The sequence below is a fragment of the Arachis stenosperma genome, chromosome 8 (assembly GCF_014773155.1).
Source record: "Arachis stenosperma cultivar V10309 chromosome 8, arast.V10309.gnm1.PFL2, whole genome shotgun sequence".
Taxonomy (NCBI): domain Eukaryota; kingdom Viridiplantae; phylum Streptophyta; class Magnoliopsida; order Fabales; family Fabaceae; genus Arachis; species Arachis stenosperma.
The window spans coordinates 26,911,426-26,931,862 of NC_080384.1; the positions used below are offsets into that span (position 1 = coordinate 26,911,426).

The window sequence follows — 20,437 nt, forward strand, 5'->3', positions numbered from 1 at the left end:
TACTGTCAAATGCTCAGAAACTAAGCGGATAAAATTATAGATAAGATTTTGATTTTTTGGTTTTTAGTTATTTTGTTGTATCCGTACAAATTCTGAAACTAATCATTATATGTAATCATGTGATCTGAATTCTCAATTTGATTGGTACTCTTTAAGAATATGAATTTATTGTCAGAAATTCAAAAACTAAGAGGATGAAATTATAGATGAAATTCTAAAATTTTATTTTTTTTATCATGTTGCTGCTGTTATTTCACTGTTATCTTTGGAATTTTAGAGTTAATTATCACCTACATTTATGTCAACTCTGAATTCTTAATTTAACTGGTATTGACTGAGAACGTTCATTTATTGTCAGAAATTTCAGAAATTAAATAAATGAGATTCTGATGCTTCAAAGATTCTGATATTTCTGTATTTTTTTGTTGTCATGTTATTGCTGTTATTTTATTATTGTCTTCAAAATTCTGAAATTAATTATTATTATAAATCTGCAACTATGTTATATCTGAATTGTCAATTTATTGTCAAAAATTAAAAAATTGAGTAGATAAAATTTTAATATTTTGTCTTTTTATTATTTTACTGTGGTCATTAAAATTTTGAAACTAATTATAATCACTTATATCAAGTATAAATTCTTAATTTAACTGATATTCTCTAAAAATATTAATTTATTATTAGAAACTCAAAATTTTTAATAAATTTGACATTCTATGTGACTATTATTGTGTAATCATTTTTTTTAATTTACTAATTTTATAGAAGCTACAATTTTTTTTTAAACAATTATATATCCAAAATTTGAACTCTTAAGTTTTGATAAAATTAACAAAAAATTTTGATTATCTATATACAATGTGTTATTCTATCTATAAATATTATTTTTTGTCAAAATTATTTTTTATTGTTAAAATTAATTTGGAAAATGGTATCCTATTTGTCTATCTTTATAATAATTGTTCCTAAGAGTTACCTCTCATATCCCTCAAATTAAAATATTTATTAGGGAGCTACGAGTCCTTAACAAGCTAATGATATACTTGCGCACAAAAAAAAAAACAAAAATAAAATAAAATAAAATAAAATAAAAATATATCCTATGATATTTGTTTTTTTAACTTGTTTAACACACAAACAGGTTCTTAGTCATTAATAAATATAGAATAAAATATATTTTTTATTTTTAAAATTTATAAAAAAATTTAAAATATTTTTAAGTTTTATTTTATTTTAATTTTGTCTTAAAAATTTTTTATTTACATTAAATTTACTCCTAACAACTAATTTTTTTAAAAAATTATGATCAATTCAAAAAAAACTTCACAACAACAACCTTTAATACAAATAAATCAAACATATTTATCATTTATTATTATTGGGTTAGTTTTAAATTTTTAAAATTTAATTATTAAAAATATAATTTATGCAAATAAAAAATTTTTAGAATAAAATTAAAATAAAATAAAATTTAAAAATAATTTTAAATTTTTGATCAATTTCAGAGATAGAAAATATATTTTATCCATAAATATAAATAATAATTTTTATAGGAAGTAACTATATAACATAAGCTTATTTCATAATAATTTGGTATCATATTTATATAATAAAAACAAATAGATAGATGGATGGATAGGTTGTCACATAAGATAGAATAATACCATTTTGAAATAAAATATTATAGTTTGATTAATTATTTAGTTTAAATTCAACTAATTTAAAATAACATTTTACATATAATTTTCTTATTTGTTTAGAACCACAATTATTATGAAATTTGTATATATATTAATAGACACTATTGTGCTCATTAAATAATAATAATAATAATAATAATAATAATAATAATAAAGTTAGTTAAAATAGTAAATATCAAATATTCTAATTAAACATTTTGTGTTTAAATATTTAAAATAACAAAAATATATATTTTTTAGACGACATTATATAATAAAAGATATTTTTTAACAAAAAGAGATTTATGTACTACATTTCTCTCGTATTCTTTTTATATGATAGAATTGGATATAAAATTAATACTTCATGATAACAAATACCTTGGTTATTAAAGTAGTACGATCAATAGATCAGATGCAATTAATTTGAGAAAATATTTTGGAAGTTGAAATTTGAAACCGTACTTTGAAAACATTGAGCAGCACCTAGTTCTTAAAAAAACATGCCTTAAGTGAATTAATCAACTATAATGACATACGATTTAGGAATATTGTAAAAGACATGAATTAAATGAAATACACCATTTTTGAGGTGTCAACTTTCTTGGGGGTGACATGCTAAATGTTAGCTTGAATTGAAAACGTGTAGCATGTTCATAGATAAGAATAATTTTATATTTGGATGCATATCCATATCATGAAAGACCAAGCTGTTAATTTATGTTTCTTGGTGGCTAAGCCTCTTTATTGTTCATCCCTGACGAAACTCTTGGGCACGAAGCAATGAATTAAGGTAATTAATAATAGCCATGTCAACTATATATGGAAATATCAATATGTTAATGTAATTTTCAACATACATGCATTGTTTGAATTTGATTTCAAGGCTGTCTGGTTTGTCGTTAATTTATTAATTTCAGAGACACTAACTGCACACATTACACATACAATTGCACGCGTAATATTGGCTCCGACACATGGTGACATATTCAGGAACACACGTAACCATATGTTATGCGTAAGCATTTAAATTCTGCTGTATGGTTTTGTGTGTGGGGGAATGTGGGATGTGGCCATAAGTCCATAACCGTAGCCATGTATGTTACCAGGACACTACAATTTGATATATTTAATTTTCTAATTTGATATATATTTAATTTTCTACTGTTGACTAAGTCAGGAGTCAAAGCACTTTCAAATAAGTGCAATGGATAATAGTATAGCGTGAGGAATAATTTTCAGCCATTTGACTTATTATATGTTTAACATTTTCTTTTTGGTGCTAGAATATAGGTTTATACCAACTCGAAATAATTCTCTCTTTTCTATTAGAAATTAATTTTAATTTTTATTGTGATCTCATTTAATTAATTAATTAAAATAATTAAAATTAATATAATTATTATTTTTATAATAATATTATTAAAATTTATAAATTTAAAAATAATTTATTATTAAAAAATTAATAATTTTATATATAATAATAATACATAATATATAATTTGAAATTAAATTAATTTGTAAAATTATTTAATATAAAAAAATTATAGTAAAGTTTTATATTTATCAAAAAGTATTGTGAAATTATCATATGTGTTTAATTAAATTCTCTTTCAACTGTCGATGTTATTACTGTCTATTTCGAAGTTGGACATTTCTTTGGAAAAATTAATAGTATAGTGCAAAATCTTCTTCTCCCAACTAAGGTTGTGATAAGCCATTTTTGGTATCGTTATACTCTAGGTTTGAACAAAATTTTCTGCATAAATGTCTCTTTCACCCTCAACAACCATATTATGCAATATAATACAAGTTCTCATTATGTTTGCAAGCTTTTTTTTTTCCAAAAGCGTATTGGACCACATATAATTGCAAAGCGTGTTTGACACACTCCGAATGCTCGCTCCACGTCTTTTTTTTTACCCTTCTTAGTATTGTGCAAATAACTTGTGTTTATCCCTTTGTAACTTTGAGATTGATTTGACAAATGCAGTCCATTCAGTATAAATATTATCTGCTAAATAGTATCCTATAGTATAATTATTATCATTGATAGTATAATTTACTTTCGGAGCACGATCATTTAGAATATCATCGAACATTGATGAACGATATAACACGTTGATATCGTTATTTTAACCAGAAACTCCAAAGAACGCATGCCATATTCAAAGGTCTGAAAATGCTACAACCTCAAATACTATGGTTATAACCCCACGATAACCACTCATGTATATACCTTTCCACGCATTTGGACAATTTTTTCCATTGCCAATGCATGTAGTCAATGCTGCCCAACATACCAGGAAAGCCACGACTCTCCGCCATTTATAGTAGGCATCGTACATCATTTGAATTTGATTTTCGCAAATAGTCATCCTTAAACACCAAAATGACACCTTCAACAAATTTTTTCAAGCATTCAATTGTGGTGTTCTTGCCTATGCACTCATAATCATCAACAGCATTAGCTGCTACACCATATGCTAATATCCGTATCACAGTAGTGCATTTTTTGAGTGGTGACAAGCCTTTTCTCCTAGTTACATTGATCCTCTATTGGAAATACGGATAGACATTTGAGAGAGCATCTATTATCCAAAGGAACACGTGTCTTCTCATTCAAAACCCCCGTAAAAAAATGTCAGCATTATATACCGGTTCATTTGCAAAATAATCTTTGACGATGCATATAAGGAGTTGGGATAGAATTTCTATCAATATCTTCTTCTTCTTAATCATTGAATAAACACCAATTTTGTCAGCCAACGGTGATTTCTTTTTGCTAAAATTTTCAGATATTTACTTTTGCCTTACCTTTTCTCTTGCTCTTTTTTTATACTTGTGGGCGAACGAAAGAGTCCACACTGGTTTTGTCAGCTAACGGTGTTTTTGGATTTGATGATGATGAGTATGCTCTAGTTGCACTAACCTTGGTTCTCTTTGAGCCTCCATTTTATGTAGGTAGTTGCCTTCTCCATTTTTACTCCAAACGAAGCATATTCCAATGCCTCTCAAAAGTGAATTTTTTACCATAATTTGTGAAATGAATTTTATAGATCGACTCTTTTATATTATCAGCGTTCGAACCACACCTTATGTTTCGACTAGCTTGATTGTAGCAACCAGTAAATTATGCAACTGTCTTGTTGATCTTATACCATCGTTTCTTACATGCAACTATCCTCCTTTTCATGTCAGTGCTAAATTATACACAATAGCTGTGAATTTGACTCCAAAATGTTTTGCCTTTTTAGTCGGTACTAATACTATAGAGTCAGTTGAAACATTCAACTATGAACTGATCAACATCTCATATTCTTCCTATTGTCAGTGTTGAATACTATCTTGCCTACGATTTTCAATGTCATCATCATTGAGGTCGATAGCATCTAATTCACGAGAGTTGGAAAAATCTGAATATTATGAATTTGGACTAGATTGTATCAGAGTCTGAAAGGATGGGTTAGAAGAGCCACCAACACCAGATGAGTTATGTCTCGATGCACTGAATTGAGTTGGAAATGGCAAAGATGTTGGAGTAACATTTTCGATAGATGTGTTAAATATGGATGAAAATAAAAAATGTGGTATTTGTGAATTTTGATTATGTGGTTGGAAAATAGGAAATTGATTATTATAAGGAGCTTGAAAATTGAAATTAGAAAAATTTTATGGATTTAAACTTTGAAATGCATTAGATAGTGTGAAGTTTTGATTTGGAATTTGAGAGTTTGAAGTTTGAGATTGTTGGATATTCAAAACTTAAGAAAAAATTTGTAAGTAATTGAAAAAGGAGTTGAATTGGTTTGGATCCATTTTTTGAACAAAGAATAATATCAATAGAACTTTGATTTCGTAAATTTGAAAGAAGAACGAAAAAGAATAGAAAAAATTGTGAGAATAGAAGTGTACTAGTGTTAAACCCGTGCGATGCACACAGGCTTACATTTTAATTTAACATGTTAAATCGAAAATAATATTTTATAATCATAAATTTCTCGAGTTTAGTATTATACTATCATCGTCGTTATACAATAAACATACTGAATATGCTGTTTTATCTCTATTCAAAGGAAAATACAAATGAAACAGTTTGAAGTCTATAATATTCTTGAACTATAAGGAAAGAGATCTAAAAAAATAAGAACATATATAACTATAATAGTATCATGTCAATTTTATACTAAACTTTAAATCAAAAGGTTAATGAAAATTTATGTGACAACCTAGTATTTTACTTACCTCATTAGAAAAACAATTGGCATATAATATTGTGCTTTCTGTTACACATTTCATTTCAAATCTAAAGTAGAGTTATAGATAAATTAGTTATATCTACAGTAAATATTTATACTTTATCATAATATGTTATTAAAATGAAAATACTATTTTTGTTACCTAAGTATTATTAAAAACTTCTTTAAACATGACATTTGTTGTTGATGACTTTGAATTGCTGTCTTCATCCAGAATTAAAACCTTAAGACCACTGAGACTCTTAACTCTTGAAAATTAAAACCTATGGGCTTATTTGGGTGAGCTTTTAAGAAAAGATCTTTTTTCGAGTTATCTTTTTTTAAAAGAAGTAATTTTATGTTTGGATATTTCATGTAAAAAGGTTTTTTTTATCTATCAATTATATTTGAGTATAACAATATAAAAGTACTTTTTTGTTTATTTATTACATGAAAAGCATCTTTTTTTTTTAAGAAAAAAATATATTTTAAAAAAAGATGTAAATTACAGCTTTTTAAAAAAGATCACTTTTTTTTATTTTACTAGTACTTTTACTTTTACTAAAAGAAATTTGTCAAACACATTAAAAAATAAAAAATATTTTTTTTATTTAAAAAAAAAATCATTTTTTAACAAAATAATAACACCCAAACATATATTATGTCTCTTTTAAAATAATATAATCTTCTTCTTCGTTCTTGCGTCATTTTACAACTTAGATCGGTTTGTGTACTTTAGTTAAAAAACTAAATGATTGATCTTAAATTATAGAACATTAAAAGAAATCTAAGCATATTAGCATCATACGTTTGATTTGTAACTTTCTCTAACACGAATCCTTAATTATTAAAAACTTCTTGCATCCTTATTCATCGTGTTAGAATTTCAAATTTTAAAAATTTAAATAGAAATTAGAATTAGAATTTAAAAAACTATTATTATTTGCCGATAAAATATAAAACAAATATTTGTTTTAAAATATAAAACTTATATATATATCATTATAACAATATAGACGATCTTTTAGGATTATTATGCGTCAAAAAAAATTAAAATTCGTCGAAAAAACAAATTTTGACACTATTTTAATTGTGAAAACATGTTAATAAAAGTTTTGTCAAAAATAATATTTTTGACATATAAGTAATTGTAAAAAAAGTTTAAATTTTATTTTGATAAATATTGGCCGTCAAAAATAATTTGTTAGAAAAATTTGAGAATATATTTTTTGTGATACTTATTAATCGTCAAAAATACTATTTATTTTTACACTTATTGACCATAAAAAATTCTCAACAAAAATTTTTAACAAAAAATGAGATGAGATCTTGAAACTGAAAAATAAACTGAGATTTTGAAGATGAAGAATGAGTAATATAATCCTAAATTGAGAGTAGTGTGATGCCGAAATTGACGGAATTCAACGAAGAAAAAGAATAATGGAGTAAGTTGAAAATAAATAAGTATCAAAATTGAGGAGTAATTTTCTACAATCAAATTATTCATCAAAAAACATAAAAAATTTGACATTTGTAATATTTGTCAAAAATACATATTAATTTTTACACTTAACTATAACCATTAAAAAAAATTATGTTAAAATAACTCTTTTTTTCTTGTAGTGTATCAATTTTTTATTTGTTAAAATAGTTCGAAGTTTAGTTTTTCGTAAACTCTTAGCTTATACATCTTAATTAACAAAAATTTTCAAATGCATAATATTTTTTAATTGTTATTATTATTTAAAAATTGCTAAAATATAGATAAAAATAATATATTTATTATTACGTAGATAAACTTAAATTAAGAATTATTATCATGTTTAAATTGTTATCATGTTCAATACTTTGTTTTCATGTTAAAATTTTACCGGCTAATTCTGTTTACTTCTTAATTTCAGTCATGCTATCTAGAAGAACATTTTACATGAGCAATAATAATTGTCAAATACTAAGCATACAAAGATGAGCATTCATATTAAAAAAAAATACTTGCATAGGGAATATTAAAAAATTCAGTTAAAAAATTATTCTAAACAAACTAATTTGTACCATTTAACTAACTCTATTTTATTCACACGTTATCCAAATTAATTCAAAATAACTATTTATAAGCGAATTATATTTTCAGGAACTCGATTCACATTTTTTTTTTGAAGGAATTGAATTAATTCGCTAAAAATTATGTTTACGAAAAATAAGAGATTTAAATATATAGCTAAAGAGTCCAAAAAGAATTGGTTACCTATCATGGACTTTCAATTCAATAAAATTGTACTTAATAGATTTATGATCTTTTTCAAGATTCTTCTCACTACTAATTCCAGCAAGATGTTCAATAATATCTAAAATAGATTAAGATAAAAAGGGTTTGTTAATAATTATGCTAATAAAAAAAATCAATAAAATAAATAAATTTATCAATAATTTTTTTAAAACAATAAATTTACCAACCAAATAGATATAATTGAATCCAGAAGGATTGAGATCAGAGTGTCAAAACTCACAAAACTACTAAATACATATTGTGGGATACTTGATGATTCTAGATGTTTGTGCACATGAGTACGTTGGTTTGAATTCACAGTAACAGCCCATATCACCCGCTAGCACAATATTGTCCGCTTTGGCACACAAGGCCTCACGATTTTGCCTTTGACGATAGGGATGATAGCCAAAACCCCTCACACTCACTCGTCAAAACGCGTCATGCTAAGAAGAGGTATCCACACCCTTATAAGGCATGCTTCGTTCCCCTCCCCAACCAATGTGGGACCTTACAATCCACCCCCCTAAGGGAGCCCAGTGCCCTCGCTGGCATATCGATCCGGGTTCTGCCTCTGATATCATTTGTAACAGCCCAGACCACCCGCTAGCACGATATTGTCCGCTTTGGTACACAAGGTCTCACGGTTTTGCCTTTGACAATAGGGATGATAGCCGAAACCCACCACACTCACTCGTCAAAACGCGTCATGCTAGGGAGAGGTATCCACACCCTTATAAGGCATGCTTCATTCCCCTCCCCAACCGATGTGGGACCTTACAATCCACCCCCCTAAGGGAGCCCAGTGCCCTCGCTGGCACATCGATCCGGGTTCTGGCTCTGATACCATCTGTAACAGTTCAGACCACCCACTAGCACGATATTGTGCGCTTTGATAAACAAGGCCTTATCCACACCCTTATAAGGCATGTTTCGTTCCCCTCCCCAATCGATGTGGACAAAGATGTATATAAGCAATGAAGTGTAGTGTAAAGGGAGTTAATTCGAAAGCTTAAGAAGGAGTTCTGAATCAAAGAATTTTGACATGGGTAATAATAGGAAAGAGAGTACAACAATTTAGAACAACTTCAAATTGAACCTAAAGGAATTGGTTTATCTTTTTCTAAAGAAAGTATATAAGTCTAATATTTTTCAAAAAAAAAAAAAAACTAAACAAAGGTAAATATTATATTGTACTAGATTAAATTCAAATTAAAATGATTGGCGTGAAGTTTATTAAATGAAAATTAACTGAAATGAAAATAGAAATTTTGCTTTAGGAAGTTTGAAGAGTTCGTAGATACATAATTAAGTATATATATATATATATATATATATATATATATATATATATATATATATATATATATATATATGTGTGCATAAAAATTCGAATAATGTTGCAAAAGAATCAAATTATGTTCAAATAAAAAAATTTAAAGGTATTCTGGTAAAAATAAATAAAGACTAAATAGTACTTTTAAACAGAAGCATGTTTTAATTATATAAAGAAATTATTCTTTTCTTTTTTTGTGTGTGTGTTAGTTTTTAGGGACACGATTTGTGTGCACAGAAAGTGAATTTGGTAAGTATACGAGGTTATAAGGAGTCACGGAGTTTCGAGGTAACACAAACAACTATACTTTGTTTAGTTTCCTCAATTGTTTATTTCATATTTTCTCTTTTTACTAAGTAAGATGATCTTCTCCTTAAGTTTATCTATGCCTGTTTGTATTTTTCTTAAGATAAAGTGTTTATTTCCGGTTTTCAAAGAAATCAGGGATATAGTATCGAGTCACAGGCTCCTATTTTAGTACTTAGTATGTAAAGTAGTCGTAATACTTCTTTCTATCAGAGTAGTGCAGCCGGAAGCATGACTTCTGATAGTGAGGGTGTTACATTATGGTATCAGAGCCAGAACCCGGATCGATGTGCCAGTGAGGGCGCTGGGCTCCCTTAGGGGGGTGGATTGTAAGGTCTCACATCGGTTGGAGAGGGGAACGAAGCATGCCTTATAAGGGTGTGGATACCTCTCCCTAGCATGACGCGTTTTGACGAGTGAGTGTGGGGGGCTTCGGCTATCATCCCTATCGTCAAAGGCAAAATCGTGAGACCTTGTGTGGCAAAGCGGACAATATCGTGCTAGTGGGTGGTTTGGGCTGTTACATTCACCACATACTCTTGATATGTAGTCTTGAAGTTACCCACATTACGTCCAAGTTTCAATACCAAAATATGTAATTTGATATGCCATTCTTTCTCTTAGCAAATTCACAAATCGAGACACATACCTTCTTAACTGAAACATGTATTTTTTCTCTCTAAAATAGACAAACAAAAATCAAAGAACAATTAAAATGAAGTAAATAAACACATTTGAAATATCAATAATATAAATTCAATATTATTTAAAAAAGTGGTAGGAAACTCACGTTTTTATCGAGAAAAACTATCTCAGTTGAAACATCTAATTTGTTATTTTTTTTAATAAAAATAAGCTTTTAAAAATATTTTTGTATTTTTTGGATATATCGATATCCGATCTGATTCGCAAATATGCGGATCGGATCGGATTCAATCTTAAAAACAGTAGATGTTGGATATGATCCGATGGTTTTAGTGCGGATCGAATCAAGATTCTGGCTATATCTGATCCAATCCGCGTTCATTCCTAGAGAGATTATTTGAAATGCTAGAAAATAGAATTCACTTAAGAGTTGAACTCTTTTTCTTACTTTAGAACAAACAAATGAACGATTTGAATTCTTTTGAGAATTCCAATTCTTATTTATCCTTTATTTGTAAATCAAATCAGAAAGGGGGATTTTTTATTTTAATAAATAAAATAAATGTAATAATTATCAAAATAAATAATTTAAAAAATATTTACCGATTTAAATTCCACAGTCTTATCTCGTTTACAGTGTAAATGAGATGACATTTCATGTATCTCGTTTACACTGTAAACGAGATAAGATTCGTCAGCTGCAACGTGTATATCTCGTTTACACTGCAAACGAGATAAGGTCTGTCTGCGCCTATAGGTAGAAGTCGTTTACAGGGGTATTTCTCATTTACACTATAAACGAGATAAGATTCGTCAGCTGCAACGTGTATATCTCTTTTATACTGTAAACGAGATAAGGCCTGTCCGCGCCTATAAGTAGAAGTCGTTTACAGCGGTATTCCGGACCCCATTTTGACTTAGTCAACCTCTTTCTCCCCTCTTTTAACTCTTTTCTACCTTATTTTAGATTGATACAGTGATGGCGCGCTAGGCGGGAAACGACAGAGACATCAACTGGCTGAACGAGACGTCGCATTATACCAGGATGACCGACTTCGAGGTTAGATGCGTTCGGTTTGTTTAGGGTTTAGGGTTCATGGTACTTTAACCAGTCCGATTCGATCACCCGGTACTCTGCACTCCTTCGAATACTATAGTTCTTCACACCCTGAAGCACTGCCTCTTAGTTTTTGAACCCGTGGCCGACCTGAAACTCTACACCGTCATCTAGATTGTAATTCTCTTCACCCATGTCAGAAAACGGAGTCCTCTCATGCATGGCGTCCAGATCTAGACTGTAATAATGACTTGGCACTGCCGATAGCGCCGAAATTGGGTGAGGTGGTGGCAGGACATGGTGCGCCACAGTCTGAGCTGGTGTCTCTGGAACAAACTCATCCCTACCATCGGACGAATCATTGTCCGCACTGTCCGCCACGTAATCCTCGTCCAACTCCTCCTCGTCCTCCTCTGCCTCATCCACTGGAATGGCGACATGAATGGACGGTGGTGCGAGAGGTCGGTCGTCCTGTACATAGGTCGAGTGTACGGAACTCCCACAACCACTATGTCCCACCTCGGCGGAAAGCTCCATTACCTGGTCTACCATGATCCTCCATGGATGTCGAATATCAGTCGCACATGCTCATCCCCTTGAAATCGGAATAGTCGAAACCGGAAGACTTTGTTACCCATGGGTGCCAGCAACCTATACGCCACCCATCCGATCTCCCTCACTTCTGTACCACCAAGCTTGCTCAATATCAAACTCTTTAAATCCGACAACGTATTCACACGCTGAAAGAGAAACAATATCGAATCCTCACACTCAAATGTCATCCCGTTGTCGCCATTTCTCATATGACAATTGGAATAAACAAGCACAACTATGTATGGACTGTTACTGGTCATTGATGCCTTGTTTTCATGAGAAAAACCAGACAGAAAAAGGATAGAAAATATTTATAGAGAATACCAACGGTTACACATCCTTTTATACATGCTATTAACTTGTCTTTCATCTATCTCGTTTACAGTGTAAACGAGATATACACGTTGCAGCTGACGTGTCTTATCTCGTTTGCAGTATAAATGAGATAAGACTGTAAAATTTAAATCGGTAATTTTTTTTAAATTATTTATTTTGGTAGTTCTTATATTTATTTTATTAATTAAAATAAAAAATCTTCAAAAAGGGTCTAATTTTTAAATTTACTTTCACATTTTTTAAATTTAAATTTTATTCTATTAATATATTATAATAATTTTAAATTATATAATTAAATTTTAAATAAAAATATTTTTTTTAAAAAAAAAATAGCAACATAAAATCATGGTGTTTTCCCTGGTAAAGTCATTGCTGACCTAAAAAAGCGGAGTGAGGCAAACATCTTGGATCTTATAACATGGAGTAAACATATTTCCAATTAATAACTGTAACTTAACACTCCGTTAATAAATGAAAAATTATAAGGCTTCAATTTCATATATTTTTGTTATCCATTGGTATAGTTTGATAGAACAAAAATTAATCCCCGGTAGAGTCGCAGATCTAAATTTTTATTATTGTCCATTAAATTACTATATATATAAAATAAAATTTAAACTCTCAAATACTTACTTAAACGCACAAAATAAAATTTAAACTCTCAATACTAATTTAAATGAACAAGTCCATTTGACCAACTCAAATTGATTCAATTTTATATATAAATAATCTAAATATGTTAAATTTATATTTATACAAAAATATGTAAATTGATCATTCAAACAACCCAAATTAATTCAATTTCATATATAAACACTCCAAATATGTTATATTTGGATTTATACAAAAATATCTAAATTAAATTCGTATAACATTTACCTTTAGATGAGTATTTTGGTGGCATAATATTTATACTATTTTTTATTTTATTTAATATATTCTATAATAAATAAGTATTAAATGAGACAGATTTAAACTTAATTTGGATAACCAGTTTAATTAATTTTTTTTTTATAAAATAGCTTAAACAATAAATAATTATATTAAAAGTAACTTATAAATAAATTATATTGTATTTAAATTTTTAATTCTAAAAGTGTTTATTTTATAAAAATGTGATAAAAAAAATAGTAATATTATGAGAGAAATCATTTCTTTTAACTTCTTTATAAATTCTTAAATAATTTCTTAAAAGGCTATAATTTAATTTTAAAAATTGTACCAGACATTAATATTACTATTTTTTATAAATCAAAAGTTTTAAAAGTTTACTTTTAAAATTTTCCAAATAGTGCCAGACTATTTTTTTTCTCCTAAACACTAGCCGTCGGGAGACAGAATATACTTATTGCCGATGATCATGCTACTTAAGGCCTAACACAAATAATTTTTTATCTGTGCGCCTACAAAACATTGCTGTGAAGGCCTATGCTGGTACCCAACAAGAAGAAGCATATAGGATTCTGCCCTTCCAACCTTGTAGAAGCCATTTGCCATCAGCATGAAGCATGAAATCTCTATGATAACCTTCATTTCTCAACATATCCTTAAACTTCTCAATCATTTGTTCATCCAATGAAAGCTGCCTGAACCCTGCTCTTGTGTTCCTTACCTGCCATTTCTTGTAATTTTGTGGTCTCTCAATCCTCTCATTCCCTTCACAAGCCACAACATTCATCACTTCCTTCCCAAATATAGCTTCCTCATACATCAACCTTATAGGATCATCACGGGCAACAGTGTTATCAAGCATGTCAAACATTGCTGAGTAATGAAACATTGCCTCCTTAAACCTTGTCACGAAGAATGCAGCATCATAGTTACCATTTATAATGCCATGTACAAATATGTTCGGATTAGCCTTCCTTATTAACTCCAAAACAGAATCTCTAGGATTCTCCAACACAACTGTCTCATCATGCAGATTCTCAAATCTAAACATGCAATTCACAGCTACAAACTCATTCTCCCTTATCTTGAGATCCTCAACTTTGATTCTCTCCCATTTCTTTGCAACAATAGCATTGAACTCGAAAGGGATGTTGAATCGCTCGCAATACCTTGCTAAGCATTGCCCTGTTTGCTCAAGCTTCAAACCAGGCAGTGGATACTCTATCCCGGTTATGCGAAGCTTCGGAGGCCCACTGGGGAGTCTGGATAGGCGATACATAAGTCCAGGCCACTTGAAGCCATAGCGGATGCCAAATTCGACAATGTGAAGAGTTTGGACACCTTCCATGGCCAAATCGCCAATTGAGTTGACTGAGAACCTGATTCCAAACTTGTCAAATGGACAAGCTAATGTAAACATTTTGTAGGCCTTGACCATATCAGAAGCAGAGGGCCTTTTTGTGGATAAGGCACTATGAATGTGTGTACCTGTCCCTGCCATGCGTGCTTCGAGAGCATTTACAAAGCAATGGGACAATCTCTGAGTTGCATCACCTGTTGGAGAAGAATGCAGCTTAATCTGCATCAATAACTCTTTTGCCATTGGACGGTTATCAGAAGAAACTGCTTGTGCACATTGCATCAACAATGACCTCAGATCAATAACTTCGTCGTCATTTTTGTCATTTCTTTTCCTTGCACGGCTCTTCTTACCGCGAGAATCTTTGGGAATGCCTTCATCAGCTTGGGATGACCCTCTTCCCAATCCAGCTCCAATAAGTACCTTATCAAAAAATTCGGATAGCTCAGTGTCATCCATGTACAATGCTGATTGCTTGCTACTGCTTCCTATGGACTCAGCAAGAAATTGGACCTCTTCCTCTTCCTCTTCCTCTTCCTCGAAATCATAATCGACTTCTTCAGTCTTAATCACCACCTGTCCTAATCCACTACTATTGTTTGTGGCAGTGAAGTCGCTTCTGTGGTTAGATTGGGGGGTGGTGGAGGATGGATTGGACTGAAAATTAAAGGTATCAGGAAAAGGTAAAGTGTTTGGCATCAATGGAATCATAGAAAGATCAAAACCGCTCCAGAAGTAGTCAGCAGAGCTGCTAGTATTGGTGGTGCCACAAGTGCTGCCAGAACTAGTACTGCTATAACTATCCCCAGGGCTCTCCACATTGGGGTAGTAATTATGATGCTGGATAGAAGAAGAAGTTGAAGACGACAAAGTAGAGGCAGAAGAAGGATACCTCTGGCCAATGGCATCATAAAGTGATTTCTCAGCTGCTAGGAGAGCCGAGGAATGTTGGAACATGTTGTACTCTTCATCGATGTCTTCTTCCATCAGCATTTCATCTATGTACTTTAGGGCTGCAGCAGAGAAATCACTCTCATCAAAGGGAGCTGGATTTTCCTCCCTACTAGTTGTGAAATCGGTGGCCGGATTTCCACCATGGCTTGGATCAGCCATCTAGCTAGCACACGACCTCAGACTCAAATGAGAAGCAGCAGGAAATTTAACCACTAAGCTATGAACTCATCTGCTGAAATAAATAGGTCATGAAATATAGAGAAATTCTTAGTTGTGCTAAGAGCAAATCAGTGTTTTTATTATGATGAAATAATAAAATTGCCTTCCACATAAACATTATAAGTCTATTATTATTTTTTCTAAAATACTAATAACATAGAATTTAACTTCTAAATGGCAACATAAATAGCGCAGAGTAAGAACATTTATTTTCTCTGAGAGCACACAAGAAAATAAATTTTCCTGAAATATATTTAAGTAACAAGGATTTGTGTTAGGTACCTGAAGTTAGTTATAGCAGTGTTGCATGCTATACTATGGTAGTAGCAAGGAATGGTTCTGGATTGCATGCATAGGAAAGTAGACTTTATAACATGTCTCTGAGGCAATCGCTTTCAAGGAGATGGTGAACCACTATACACATCATAGGATTTTCATGTATGTTTCTAGAAACGAAAAACGGCTCCTTTTGTGTTCAAATTCTCAACAACAGAGATAATGCTCCCTCTGATCTTTTGTTGAAGAATTTTCACGTGTCAAAATGGAAAGCATGTATGTGCGTTTCGTTATGTTATCCAATCCAACTAAACCCTATAATTGGAAGCAAACATTCAAAGTAATGTAACATATATACACATACCTTCCTTCCTCGGCACATATATGCGCCATAAATGGAAATATATTTTGTGATGCAAACTGCATATATATTGGATTGGATTGGATTGAAGTGGAGTGGAGTGAGTATGAAAGGCATTAAGTTTGAGAGCGAGATTGGAAGATATTTATTTTACGAGGAAACAAGGCGCGGGGATGTAGTGGTCATCACCGACCAGGTAGAGGTGCCGGCCACTTGCCACCTGGTTAGGGTTGAATTCAACGCTTGGAACTGTGTCTTTGGACGACGATGGAAGCTGATGTGTTCATTTCATTCATCATCGTAGTATCTACAACACTCTCACCGGCCACCGCCATCATAGCTACTTAGCTAGGTTCCCGAAACGTACTCTCTCTCTCTCGCATAAGATAAGAATTAAGAAACGTGCAAAATTCTTCCATTTTCTTCCTGCCTCTGAATACGTGCATGGAGCACTCTTAAAAAATTCAAACGATCATTACTTGGCCCATTGCAACATAAGTTGGGCCTCGCAGAGAGCCCATGAAAAGGCCTGTCTTAGAGGTTATATACTGATATTTGCAGCAGGTTTCACCGTTTCAGTAACAAATTCAAAAAATTCATAATGCCGCAAAAAATTAATTATATTAGATTTTAAATATATATATATTTTAAATATAAAAAATGAATTATTAAAAATTCCAAGAAACGGCCTATACGCTCCCCTTCAGTCACCGAAAAAAAAAAATACGCTCCCCCTTTGAATTAGTCGAGCTATGATGTATAGATAGTTAGACACAGACACAAACCAGAATACGCGCACAGATGAATATTAAATTCTTGTAAGATACGTGAAAATAATATATATGGCAAAAACACGTATATAAGTCCGTTAGATACAAAATTTTCACAACTCAGCTAAAAGAAAAAATGAGACATGAATCAACTAAAATATATCTATATGTAATTTGAATCAACTAAGTTCGAACATTAAACGTAAGTAATTTGAACTAGAGCGATTCGAATTATATAGAGGGTAATTCGAAACTACTTAATTTGAACTATGAATGCATGCATTTGTAGCTAGTTCGAAGAGATATGATTCGAATTATATAGTGAGTAATTCATTAGGTAGTTCGAATCAGCTGGTTCGAATTATATATGTATAATTCGAAATTTATTGTTTCGAATTATGAAGGGCCAGACGTGTATAAGTATGGTGTGAACGTGAATTCCTCTCATTAGAGTGACAAAATGGCTAGTGAGGAGAGTTTTGTAATGTTGGTGCATTACAGAGGTCAATTAAGAGAAAAACATGATCTAGTATGAAATTCACCGATAAGGATCTTCTGAGTATTTTTATGAGACCTACGACGATATTCGATGACTTTGTGAATTCTATAATACAGAAACTTGGGTTGCAAGGCGTGAAGTGGGTTAGAAGTTATTCTATCGCATTCTGATCTCAGTGCTGCGAGATGACGTGAAGTACGATTGTTTCATCATAGGGAGTGATGAGGATTTGCAGGTCCTCTTCCATTGTCATCGGCAGTTTTCCGAGGTCAGGATGCCTGAGCTGTTGGTAAAGTTGGTTGATGTGGTATCTAGCTCGGGGGGTTCGAACCGGAACACCCACACTATAGGCACGGTAGCCGGTTCTAACTCGAGACCTGTTGGTGCATCTTCGTCCATGCCTGTGAATGCACCTCGAGACGAGCCTGTCGCCTCCCCGTCCTTCGCCGTTGATCTCAATTGCAGTGGTGGCGGAGAAATTGGTATCGTGGATAGGGTGCCGACTTCTTTACAGTGTGGGGCACCGGCTGATATGGGTGATGCATTGCTGGATGATGATGACGATGATGATGTGGAGCCAGACTTCATTGCTGATGACAGTGGCGATGACATTGCAGCGAGTAATCCAGCTAGGGCTGGCGGTGGTTCTAGCTCTGGGACACAGCAGTACCCTCCGCACTTTTCATCTTTGGACTTGGATTCCATGAGACAGGAGGGGTTCCTGGGAAACCCACTGGATTTGGTGCTAGAGAGACCCAGGGTACTAGAGGTCTTACAGAGTTTTAGGTTGGTCAGTAGTTTCAGGACAAGGAGGACGTTGTGTTAAGCGTTAAGACGTATAGCATTCGACGCGGGGTGCAGTACAAAGTGGTGGAGTCCGATTATCGACAGTACGTTGGGAAGTGTACCGAATTTGGGAACAGGTGCACATTGTTGATTAGGCTAAGTCTCCGGCAGCGCAAGGGTATTTGGGAGGTTAAACGGTACAACGGACCTCATACCTGTCTCGCGACGTCGATCTCGAGGGACCACAGGAGTCTTGATTATCATGTGATCTCGGCGTTCATCATGCCAATGGTTAGAGTTGATGCATCCGTCTGAATCAAGGTACTACTGAATGCAACGGAGGCTCACTTTGGGTTCAGGCCGACTTATAGGAGGGTCTGGTCGGGCGAAACAGAAGGCCGTCGCTGATGCGTGAGCATCTTATCTATCTTTTCCTAGTGAATTTGCATCTAATTTGTTGAGTTTAATTAAGAATTAATTATATTTTAGCCACTATGGATGCTATTTTGAGTTTTGTGCAATATTATTTATTTTAGGTAGCATTCGGAGGAATTTGATGAAGTTTCTGCAGAGAAGAAGAAGAAACCAAAGAGATGACCAGCGAAGACCGACGCGGACGCATGGCTTACGTGACCGCGCGTAATGGAGAAATCGCAATGACGCGATCGCGTGCCTGACGCGAACGCGTGGACTGGAATCTGCACAAATGACGCGACCGCGTGGACGACGTGGACGCGTCACATGCGTGATCTGCGATAATACAGAAAATGCTGGTTATGATTTCTGGGCTGTTTTGACCCACTTTCAAGCCCAGAAAACATAGATTAGAAGCTGCAGAATGGACAAAGCAAGTGGTTCCCACCCATCAACTGAAAATCTGTTAATTAATTCGAATTTAAATTCAAATCTTATCTTTTAGGAAAAGATGTTATCTTAATTTAAAATATTAGATTTTAAATTAATTAGGATTAGTTATAAAAAGGGGAGACTTCTCTTCTATTACATTACATTACATTAGAGAGATTCCATTAGGGAATTCTATACAAATTTACATTCTATATTCCATGAGCAACTAAACCTCCACTGTTAAGGTTAGGAGCTCTGTCTATTTGTAATGGATTAATTCGTTTGATCTTTCTAATTTATTCATGATTTGATTTATATTTCAATAATTGTTTCGCTCTTAATTTTATGAATATTGGGTGGAACGGAAGTATGACCCATGTTCTAATTGAGTTCGTGTAAAACTTGGAAAAGCTCTTTACTCGAACAACAGCTTGAAAACATATTATACTGAATTTTTAATTGTTTGTATTTAATGGGATACGTGACATATAATCCCTTTATTTGTGGATAATTAGGATTCTTTTGGCATATAAACTAGAAATTGATCATCACCCTCTAATTGGAATTAATTGACCAAGGAATTGGCAATTAATGAATTTTAGAGGAGACTAGGAAGGTTTAAGGAATTAGGGCCTAGTCACATATAGTTTGCCATGAAATTATATCTTGCATGATTAAATTAGTTAGTGATAAAAATAAATCTGGAAAATAGATAACTCTGAAACCTTAACTGCTTTCTCAACATTTTATTCCCAACTCATTTATTTGTCTATCCTTTTGATATTCTAAGTTTGAACTTAAACCTTTTGAACATCTCAAAACCAATTTCTGCTTGCCCAACTAAGCCAATCAATCAATCATTGTTGCTTGATCCATCAATCCTCGTGGGATCGACCCTTACTCACGTAAGGTATTACTTGGTACGACCCGGTGCACTTGCCGGTTAGTAAGTGTGTGTTATAAAATACCACATCAAGTTTTTTGGCGCCGTTGTTGGTAATTGATAGTGATTAACAAC

The 20,437-nt window shown here is 32.2% G+C and overlaps 1 protein-coding gene across 1 annotated transcript; it reads right to left on the minus strand.

Annotated features, from left to right (window-relative positions):
• Positions 1 to 13,825: 13,825 nt before the first annotated feature.
• On the minus strand, positions 13,826 to 15,821 carry LOC130945676 (scarecrow-like protein 14). Its single transcript, XM_057874379.1, has one exon. The coding sequence runs from the start codon at positions 15,819 to 15,821 to the stop codon at positions 13,884 to 13,886; it is 1,938 nt and encodes a 645-aa protein (XP_057730362.1). The 3' UTR covers positions 13,826 to 13,883.
• Positions 15,822 to 20,437: the final 4,616 nt, after the last annotated feature.

What these genes read in the sequence shown, in the direction of transcription:
- LOC130945676 (XM_057874379.1), bottom strand. Translation starts at nt 15,821, where the DNA reads ATGGCTGATCCAAGCCATGGTGGAAATCCGGCCACCGATTTCACAACT.